This window comes from Pinus tabuliformis, chromosome 5_1 (genome assembly GCF_031772625.1).
Source record: "Pinus tabuliformis cultivar Carrire ecotype Pingquan chromosome 5_1, CPIR1, whole genome shotgun sequence".
In the NCBI taxonomy this organism is placed as follows: Eukaryota; Viridiplantae; Streptophyta; class Pinopsida; order Pinales; family Pinaceae; genus Pinus; species Pinus tabuliformis.
The window spans coordinates 396,435,048-396,446,287 of NC_142305.1; the positions used below are offsets into that span (position 1 = coordinate 396,435,048).

The following is an 11,240-nucleotide window of genomic DNA, read 5'->3' on the forward strand; positions in this document are numbered from 1 at the left end:
GAATTCAAACTGGTCACAATGTATATGAGAGTATATAGAGACTCTAAATTATTAGTATCTCATTAACCATCTTCCACCAATTAAGCTTTTGCAAAAACAAAAAACTCGCAATGTACAAAGTAAAACAACAAATAATGTTAAGAAAGTTCAGTTCCAAATTGTGGAAAAGAGAAAAAATCTATTAATTTTTAATGTATACCAGAGTGCATAATGATTTTGGATTATTCTATGATATTACCCATTTTCCAAAAATTTAGCCTTTCTAAAAATGAAAACATAAAGATTTCATTATTCATATAATAGATTTAATACAAAAGCATATAATAAGAATAATAAGAATAGTACGTTAAACATTAATAATCTCACATATTAGAGCAGAACGTATCAACAAAAAATATTCACCTTTGCAAAACTAATTAATAGCACAACAAACCGTCCAAATCAATGAAAATAATATAGTAAAATATTTTATGTATTTTTTCTGACCTAGACAACTACAAGAGTTAGGGATAAAGGATTCTGAAGAAAATCCCATTAGCAGCTGACGATGATACAAATAGCCCAATGTCACACTGAATGAAAAACGAAGCATGTAGGTGTAATTACAAAACCCTGTTATTATTAGAAGAAAATCTGGTATTGGATTCGAAAATGAAATTATGGTCTCTGTCCAAAGCCTTGAAATAAGGAAAGAAAAAGAGAGAACCGATTTATTCTTTACAGGGAGACCATCAAAATGCCTTGGATGGTTTATACTCTCCAAAGCAGAGCCAAAACAGAGTGTTCCAGGAGCTAAACTGCAGATCAGCTGTGAGGCTTCTTTATGATCATTACAGCACACTTTGCATGGTGGGCACAATAGTCGCTGACGCTTCCCAAAAATGCTCTGCAATCACAACACTGTGCCTATTATAAAATCATGCTCCCAAAACACCTTATAATTAGAACATCAAGGATCCACCATGAAAACATAAAGAACAAAAGGAGAAAACATACATATTAAAAAACAGCTCCCCACTTGTAAAAAATCAAAAACAAAAACAATTATCCATACACAAGAAATTGCACTCTCCTAATCTAATTACACAAGGAAATCTAATTTGTCACTTTTTACTAATCTAGAAAAGAATCAAATTTCTTCAAAATTTAAATGACTTGAAACCTATCATTTATGGAAATTGAACCCAGTAAAAAACATCAAATCTTATTGAACACTTTCCACCCAAAATCCCCTACCATGCACCACCAAGATCCCCTAGCTTTGCAAACAAACAGTAGCTGATAATAACTTGATGGTGTTTGCAGACATGCCTTTTGAAAGTGCCATAACCATGGCTGCCAATGACGAGAAAATCTGCCCCCACCTTCTTCACTGCATCACACAGTGCATCTCTCGCATCTCCTTTTACAATCTTCTCCTCCACTTTCGCCTGCAAAACACAATGACCAGAACACCTTTAACCTTGGATGCTTTCTTCCATAGTATTTTCTTCAAATTAATCTTTCACTGCAATGATTGCATACCCTCCTTTATGTTTTTTTTCTTAAGAACCCATTAAATTGATATAAAATGTATAGAAAACACACCGGAGTCCCGCTGCAGATATCCCTCGCCTTCTGCATGACGGCCTCGGCAACATGGTCTTGATGTTTCTCCAAAGCTATTACAACTTCCGGTGTAAGTACAAAGCCTGCTCTCATCACAGTCACAAAACAATGAATAAAATAATAAGAACAACACGAATATAACTGTAGAACCAAAAGAATCATTCCTGGCCTTAGATGACAATTTTCTGTAGCTTCCAGATGCATTTATTTATCGTTCCTGGCCTTAGATGACAAATTTCTAGCTTCCAGATGCATTTAAATAAATGAGTAAAGTGTTTTTGCTTGCCTTTTTTTTTCATTATTTTGAGTTTAGTTTCAGGTCAGTTATCTATGGAATGAAAACTATTTACTCACAGTAGGATGTTATCATCAGAGGATTTCATTAGCAGTAAAGCTGGGATGGATACTCCTAAATAGTTTAACCCCAAAAATAATTTACATCTTCGATTCTTTCCCATCAAGTTTAAACCTAAAACTTAATAAGAACTAAACCCACTCTTTTACCCTTATAAATGAGGCAAGTTAACATTACATTCACCATGAAGTTACCGTAACTCTGCTTAGTGTAGAGTCTGTAAAGAGGAATTTGCAGGAGTTGACCCGGTTTAGGGTGGGGTTATTCTTATAAGGAAATATTTGATTTTTTTTCGCATTTGACACCATGGCAGCCGTTTATACGAATGGGAACAGGAACATGATTGAGAAGTTCGCAACAATGAAAACACTACAGAAATTGGTTACATCAAAGTTTTCATGTAAGTAGAAAACTAGAACAGATATTAAAAATGAATACAATAATCACATAAATTTCAGTAAAATAAGTAGAAAGGTTAATTAATTGAAGAGAACACTTTCCAGTAAAATGAGTAGAAATGTTAATTAACTGAATACAACACTGTAACACTTTCCCTGTTTGAAGATTGGTCCTAAATCACTCTTAGAGTTTGACTAACAAATTTTTATTATATAATGTTTAGAAGTTAATATTACTAAATAGTTTAGTTGGTGAGCTTGGAACTGTTCACTGCAAGCACGAGATCAAAATCCCAGGGGATTCCTTTGTGGATTTATCAGCCAGGCATATTAGCAACCAAAAAAATGAAACTAACACCTTAACATGGATAAGATAAAAATCCTATGATGAATCATAGTCAAGGTATAAACCCTAACAAGTATTTAAATGAATTGAACCAGGTTGGCTTTGATCCTCTTTCTCTAATCAATCTAGCGTCAGCCAAGAGGTGCTTAAATAAATCAACCAAACCCTCGCTACATTAAGCAACGAGGCACTTTGAAAGCCAGCAGTTGCCCGCGCCACAACCACAGAAGAAAGTGAAATTGCAGAAAGGGGCAAACCGGCACAAGCAAAATCTAGGTAACGCTAGAAATACAAAAGAATTACTTTGTTCACAAACAAAATCATAAAATAACTAAATAATTAGAACAATTCCTTACATACCAGGACCTCCGAGCCCTTCATAAGCTCCGAGAAGGCGCTTGGAATGGCACAAGAGGTGGAATCAAGATGTAGATAATCAACAGCCCACTTTAAAGTATACATGCTCTCTTCGCTTTCGTCCACTGGAACTAATATCCTTCTTCCACTCGCGTCTTCCATTCTGTAATCGATTAGATTTCAATCCGCTACTTCTTCTGATTCACCCGTCTTTGATCAGCAATAACAATACCAGTAATGTAGCTGGTGTGGGGTTTTCAGAGTCGGAGGTTCGTCTGAATTGTACCTGGGTGGCGAGCTGCAGAGTTTGGCGAGCTGCAGAGTTTAGGAGCTGCAGAGCGGGAGGCCGAGTCGAGGAGGAAGGTGAGTGAGCAGCCCGCGGGATCGCAATTTCGAATTTCCAATGGCAATAACTCTCCAGCTCGGACGCGATGTCAGGATTGCCGGCCCCGATCGGATCTTTTGTCAAGGAATGTCAGGATTGTCAGGGGAGGGTGGTGGAGAAGGAGGGTGGCGGAGCTAGGGGAGGGTGGCTGAGGGCGAAGGGATTGCGGGTGTCCGGAGCCGGACGATTTTCCAGCCGGTGACGGGCCATTCTACCGCCTAGGTAGACTACTCCGAAAGAAAAGGATACTGGACTTGTGAAGGGGAGCTTGCATGCACTTCACGTGTCCTTTGGTGCTCCATTAGTTACCACACTTTGGATCATCTACGTCGTTACTTGTACAACCTTACCTTATCAACCTTACATTTTCTTCCCAACGTGAATGAACCCTTGTTGTCTGACGATGATTTGGGTTACAGAATAGGTAAGCGCTCAAAATCTTTGAATTCAAGCCCAAGATTTGGGTTACAGAATAGGTAAGCGCTCAAAATCTTTGAATTCAAGTCCAAGCAATTCCAGGCGAGGCGATACAGTAGTGCTCAGTCACTTGGGTTAAGGAAGTGCGTTTAAAATTTAATATAGCCTTCGTGATTGTGATTTTTTTCTGTTTCTTAAATGGCACTCGCATTACATGCCCTCTTTTCCCAAGTAGGAAATCCTCAAAATCCAGTTTCTGCGTTTCTTGATTGTGATTTTTTTCTGTTTATTAAATGGCACTCGCATTACATGCCCTCTTTTCCCAAGTAGGAAATCCTCAAAATCCAGTTTCTGCGTTAAACATTGAGTTGTGCATATGTTTTAATGTTGAATGCCAAATGTTGTTGATGATCGTCTGCGTTGACGTTGTGCGTGGAGATCCTTTTGAACATCAGTTAATGTGTTGGTTGGCCGCTGGGTGTGCACAAAGAACCTGGGCGTGATCGTGGTTGCATTTGCGTGGTCGAAGATTGGTGTCCACAAAGAACCTGGCCATGACCGCTTAGCAAGTCCTTTAGCAAATTATTGAAAGTTAGTAAGCAAGTTAGGCAAGCAGTAGGCAAGCTTGGCAAGTGAACTATGGATCCTAGGCTCCTAGGCAAGCCATTCAGGAAGGAAGTCGGAATTTGTGCAACTACTGCTATTACAGGTCTAAGGAAGGTCGTCCGAATTCTCCTGGTCATTCCAGCCAGCCAAGGAGATAAGAGTCTAGTGTACACTTCGTTACAGTAAGGCGCATTCGTCAAGTGAGAGGCCATTTAAGGACACCTCCTTCCCCCGATTCTGGTCTTTTCTGGCATTCGTAAACTAAGATAATTTTTGAAGATTTGGCTTTCTTAGGATGCGTAAGCAGGACTCTTTGTATGACTATTAGTTATAACAGCTTGAGAATCTATCATATTATCAATATTTTCTTAGCATAGAGTCTCTCTTCATGAAAGAGGCTAGACTGCGCTATGATACATTATCCTATATTGCCTTGATTAATAGAAGAAGTTGGTTTGCAATCTGACAGTTTTTGTGTGCATTGAATAAGTTCATTTCGTAACTCCTTAAGTCTTTCCACAACACTCTGTTCCAGGGAGGCAGGGCCCACTCCTCATAGCAGGTGCTAAATTTTTCAGTTTAGGTCATTTTGTAATTGTTGGTTTTTTTTCTCATTTTCAATTGTAGTTGAAATTGCGGATTTGTTATTCCTATTATTTCTGTTAATTGGTTAAGATTGTTTGAGTTTACAATTCAACAAAGTACATAGCTTTATTGTGAAATCTTTAAATGAAAATCGAGCTTTTATTCTGTGTTGATTAATTTGTCATAGAAAGCAGAAAGCATGAATACCCTTGCAAATAGAAATAGAAACAGTCACTTCAAAATTGCAAGAAGAAATAGAATCATTTTTTCAAAGTTTGAAAGCAGAAAGTGAAAATACCCTTGTAAGCAGAAATAGAAACATTCTTGAAAACAGAAAGCAGGTTTATTCTCAAGAAAATGCATTTCCAAACATGAAAGTAATGAAATTGAAATTCAAACCCTAAGGTTAAGGTTCAATCCCTTCACTCGCTGCTCGCTGGTTCCGAGTGGGCTTTCAGTTGGTACGCTACGCTGGCGGGCGAGTTCTGACTATTAGACTAGGATTGATGGCAGGCTGGAAGGAAGGGTAGCTTTTGAGAATGACTTCGCACGGAACTCACTCAGGGAAAGAATGAATAACGATTAACATTGCCTAGGCGCAAGAATAGCGGCTGTTGTAGACATTGGAACGGGAGTAGTAGTTGCCTAAACTGACATAGACCTTCCCGGTCTCACCACCGCAACCTTTCAAAATTGTTTGTTTTGTGTGCGATCGAACGCTCCTGTGCCATCTTTCTTGATCTATGCAGGTTTTGTGTTCTCTTTGTCTACTCTGATCCTCGTTCCTCCTGTAGTACTAACATTCGTCGTTGATCCAGCTTATCTACTTGGTGTCCTTGGTTCAAAGTTAACCAAGTTTTCATTTCGTTGCCTTATGAGCCTTCCACCTTTCAAGGAGGTTCGGGCAGTATTCGGTGGTCTGGCCTATTATTCTGCAATGGTTGCACCACAATCTTCTGGGCAAAGGGAAGCTCTGTGCGATATGGCCAATCTCCTTGCAATTCAATTGCAAAACTACCAGCAACTGTTCCGGCGATCCCATTGCAGATTAAGTTGTAAAATGAATTGTTTACCACAACAGAGGTAATGACACAACACCAGGAAGATGACCTATGTGTTGGTAGATGTCTGGCAGAGGTCACAAACGCCTTATGCGAGCTCCTATGTGTGGGCAGATGTCATAGGCGCCTTTTCCACAGACGCCCTGGGCACAAACGCCTTATGCGAGCTCCTTTGTGTTGCTAGATGTCACAAAGCAGATGTCACCTATCACAAAGACTGGCAGATGTCACAGAGAAAGCAAATGTCACCTGTCACAAAGAACCAGATATCAGATGGACCTATGAAACTTAGATGTCATAGGTAATGGAAACAAAATAATTAAACAAACTTAGCATTTGGTATTAGCCAAGTAATACTAGCATTACTTTAACCGAAAAAACCGTTCATCAAATCTACTGTTTATTCTACCTTTATCTAAAATATATATGACATTTATCTAATGACGTTTATCTAAGTTAGCCTCATATCCTAACTTTATCTAAAGTATATCTAAAGTATGCTTTGATATGAGGTTAAATAAGATGAAAAATTTGTCGTTTATTTAAAGTATGCTTTGATATGAGGCCACGATATGAGATCAAATAAGATGAAAAACTTATTGTTTATTTAAAGTATGCCTCGATATGAGGCCAAATAAGATGAAAAATTTGTCGATTAGGATATTAACAACTTGTCGATTGGATCATAACAAATATTAACGCATGTTCATTGGATGATAACGAATACTCATTTAAATATTGAAAAAATACTTTCGTTAAAGACTAAAAAATTTCTTTATTTTTGTACTTTGGTTAAAGACTAAAAAGCTTCTTTGATTTTTGTGCCCAGCCAATAGTGGGACAACAAACGATTAAAAACGATTAAGCCCCGAAGGGGCAGGGACTAATAAGGGACCAGTGAAGAATGTTAGAATTAAATAATGAGTTCTAAATATGTAATGATGTATACAATTAATATTAATGGAAACCATTATATTTCAACTATATGTAACACTTTTCTGTGTGGATCAAAAATTTATGGACAACTCATTCTAGTGATGCAAATATTTGATAGCTATATAAATAAAAGAATATTACTTAATAATTTGATTTTAAAAGTATTTTTATGATCAATTGAAATTATACCATACATCTAGAACCTAGTGTGTATTTCTCATTCAATAAAATATATACATATTGGGAAATATATATTGATTTCCAATTATACAATTGCAAAAAAAAATTTATTCATATGACCAATCTTACGTCTCCACTGCATGGTACTCTGCCTCTGCCGCCATGACCTCCACGTCTCCACTGCATGGTACTTAGGTACTCTGCCTCTGCCGCCATGACCTCCACGTCTCCACTGCATGGTACTTAGGTACATATTTAAGAAGTATAATCCAACTGATCATTAATTGAAAGGTAGATGAAGAATAGAGTATTCATTGATAAGATAGAGAAAGCGCAATGTAATAAAAGGTTTGTAAAAAGGGAATTGGGACGCCACAAGGGTTGTGAAAAAGAATAAGGACACCATGATAAAGAATGAAAATATTCAAACATTTTTATTATTAAGTATAAGAAAATGGAAAGACAGAGACCTTCAATTTTATATATATATTATTTACATTAATATATATATATATTCTTTTAAATTAATATCTATTAATACAGAAAATTATTTGTCACTTATATATATATATATATATATAATATCTATTAATACATAAAATTATTTGTCAACCTATAAAATAATAATATGTAAAAATAAATAAAGAGTAAAAAACACATTATAAAATTAATATGAGAAGAAAAACAAATAACAATCTACCACGCCAAAATAAGTTTTTAATAACTATCATATCGTTATATATAGAGCATAACATGATATCATGTTTTTGTTGAGACTAATTATATTTTTAGGTTAATTTGTAGTTTATTATATATAGAGCATAACATGATATTATGTTTTTGATGAGACTGGTTTTATATGATTATATGTTCATTATGTTTAATATATCATTTTGATCTGGGTAAGGAATTGAATCGATGACTTCACATCAAGGAGTGCCTTAACAAAGTACTCGATCAACGTCTATCCAGAATTGGTGACTTCACATCAAGGAGTGCTTTAACAAAGAACTCCATCAACATCTATCCAATACCTCGTGGACTAATTTTTTTTGTAAGCTTGGCAGGACTACATCTTCATCATGTCCAATATATCACCCCAATTAGGGAGGGAATTGAACATGTGACTTCACATCAAAGAGTACCTTAAAGAGCACCCGATCCACATCTATCCAAAACCCATAAACAATTTGTAGTATATATTTAAAAAGAAAAGAAAATACTTATAAAAAAAATGAAATATTTATAAAAAAAAATTGAGTAGATATATCACGCTTTTGAATATGATATAAAACAATGTTTTAGATGTTTTCATACTAAAAAGACTATTAAAAATTTCTAAAATATTAAATGATAAAGAATCAAATCTTAGCAATTAATATGGATCTAAACCAACAATAAATTAATTCATTTACCACAATTTTATTTTAATTATTATTATTATTATTATTATTATTTAATTCTTATTCTTATTTTTGTATCATCTAATAAGTACAAAATGTTTACATAATAAGACACAACACGTCAAAATCTTAAATGTGGAAATTTGAATATATAACTTTTTCAAATCAGAGCTTCTTAATGGAAATAGCACATTCGAAATAAATATTAAAAAATGAAATGAAAAAAATTGAAAAAAAAAAATCCTATACATTTTTATTATTATATATAAATATTATCTTTTTATTATATAAAGATAAATAATATTTTTTTGTTATATAAAAATATTATAAATATGATTTTTATTCTTATAATAATAAATATTATTTTTTTATTATATAATTATTTATTTTATTTTATTTTTTATTTTTTAGTAGAAGTTATGATAATATCATATTTATTATAGTTGAGCAATAAGATGATATCTGATTTTCTTGGTTCCGCTCCCGCTCTGCAACCTACGAGATCCGCATTCCGCGCGATCTAAAGACTGCGAGCGTGTCCGCTCTCTGCAAATATTGATCCCTGCGGGCATGTCCACTAAGGGCTTCGCTTCAAGCTGCAACCAATCTGGTTGGATTTGCTAGCCCTTCATGGAGGCGCTGACTCCCCCCCAGGGGTCTTCCTCCCCTCCTCCGCCTTCTGCCGTTGAGGCCTTCAGAACCTTGCTGGCCTCTCTACCCAAGAAGAAATGTGTGGAAGCTGCTAATTTCGTGAAAAAATTAGAAGATATCCCCAAGATCGCCCTTCCGCCTGAAGGTCTGATTCAGGTAGCCTTATCTCTGGCAGATCGTGCTTTGGTTGGTTAGTTTATAGGTCTTTTGCCTTCCCTGAAATCAACAGAGAACTGGGTCGCTAGGAACTAGGCTCCTCTGAAAAAAACACAAGGTAACCTCTTACTTCCTCAGAAGAGGATATTTCTTATTTGAATTTTCTGAAAAAGAGGACAAAGATCTCATTTTCAGGAATGGCCCCTACTCCATGGGCCCTCAAGGCCTGTATTTAAATAAATGGATGCTAGACTTCGATCCGGTGGTGGATGTGCCTTCAACGGTCTCGGTGTGGGTAAGACTCCCTAATCTTCCCGTTCACTGCTGGAACTGGGACTCTTTGAAACATATAGGAAACACTCTTGGGAAATTTATAGACAAGGCCAACAACAAAGATCAGTACGATTGCGCCAGAATTTGTGTGGAGGTAGATCTGGAGGTCGGACTACCAAAAGCCATCAAAATAATTGTAGGTCCTTGGACACATGTACAGAAATTGGACTATGAACAGCTGCCATTCAAATGTCGGAAGTGTCACGTCTACGGACACTTCGCCAGAGACTGCTCGTCCAAAGGGGTAGAAGAAAACGGGAAGGAAGAAGGATGGAATCAGGTAAAGTGACCCAAAACTTCACACGGGGAGAATGGAAATGCAAATGCAAAAGCTCCCCAAGCGGGCCCTGCCCAGAAACCATCCATGGAAAGCCAAGGGAATAAATTTGAGATCCTTGGATCAGAAATCATGAACACGCAGGAGACAGAAATCCCGAAGGAGATCTCTCCATCTAAATCCAAAAGTCTACCAAAGAGATCCAAAGGGAGGATGTCAAAAGAAGAAGAGGAAACCTAAGAGTCCGAGGAATCAGAGGAAGAAGGGGAAATAGGTGAATCACAGTCTACCCCTAGAAGATCTATAAGAGGGCGCATGTGAGCAAAGGAAAAAAGAGACCAAGAAACTTACAAGGACAAGTTTCAGGGCAGCCAACCAACACTAGAGAAACTCCTAGCAAAAACCCCGAAGATGAAGAGGATCCAACCCTAGAGCTCCAAAGGAGCTCATCACAGCAAAAGTAAATGATGAAGATAGTCTCCTGGAACTGTAGGGGAATGGGCACTAAAGCTAAGGAAGAAGCAATGAATAGTTTAATAAGACTGGAAGCCCCGGACATTCTTCTCATCTAGGAGACTAAATTGGAGGATTCAGTCTTCCTCTAGGCAAGCAAAAAAATTTGGAAGAAAGACGAAGCGCAAGCAACCTTTTCCTATGGAGCATCGGGAGGACTTGGGTTGCTCTAGAATCCAAATAAGTTCTCATTAATCTCTGAGTCCCTAAACACTCATTGGATTTTGTTAAAAATGCAGCACTTAGAATCTAAGGAAATTATTTGCCTGTTCAATGTATTTGCTCCTAATAATGTAGGTGAGAAAAAATTATGCTGGGACTCCATCAAAAAATTAGCAGATCTAGAGAATCTGGAGAATATAATCATAACCAGAGACCTCAACCTCACCCTCCTCTCGTCAGAAAAAAGAGGAGGAAGTATCTTTAAGGATCTGGCAAGAGAATTAGTGGAAGATCTCATGCAAGATTGGGATCTGATAGAAATTAAGCCGACTACTGGCAAGTTCACGTGGTCAAATAAGAGAGTCGGCCTGGGTTACATAGCGGCAAGACTTGACAGATTTTTGGTGCAAATCTCCTTCCTACTTCTTGGACTAGAAGCTAGAATGCGCATTCTTCACAACAGTGTATCAGATCACAAGCCTATTAACCTAGAGCTACTGCCCCCCAAGGA

At 36.9% G+C, this 11,240-nt stretch overlaps 1 protein-coding gene across 1 annotated transcript; it reads right to left on the reverse strand.

The window, feature by feature from the left end:
• Positions 1 to 593: 593 nt before the first annotated feature.
• On the reverse strand, positions 594 to 3,119 carry LOC149165124 (universal stress protein A-like protein). The gene is made up of 4 exons (XM_089431084.1): positions 3,068 to 3,119; positions 1,588 to 1,691; positions 1,312 to 1,430; positions 594 to 886 (listed from the first exon to the last, which is right to left on the reverse strand). Exons 2-4 carry the CDS (start codon positions 1,621 to 1,623, stop codon positions 805 to 807), a joined length of 237 nt encoding a protein of 78 aa, XP_089287210.1. The 5' UTR covers positions 1,624 to 1,691; positions 3,068 to 3,119; the 3' UTR covers positions 594 to 804.
• Positions 3,120 to 11,240: the final 8,121 nt, after the last annotated feature.

Excerpts from the sequence above, each read along its gene's own strand:
- LOC149165124 (XM_089431084.1), bottom strand. The coding sequence starts at position 1,623 with ATGCAGAAGGCGAGGGATATCTGCAGCGGGACTCCG. Across the intron at positions 1,431-1,587 it reads ATATCTGCAGCGGGACTCCG|GCGAAAGTGGAGGAGAAGAT; the intron begins GTGTGTTTTCTA and ends TGTGTTTTGCAG. Across the intron at positions 887-1,311 it reads GGTTATGGCACTTTCAAAAG|AGCATTTTTGGGAAGCGTCA; the intron begins GCATGTCTGCAA and ends TTGTGATTGCAG.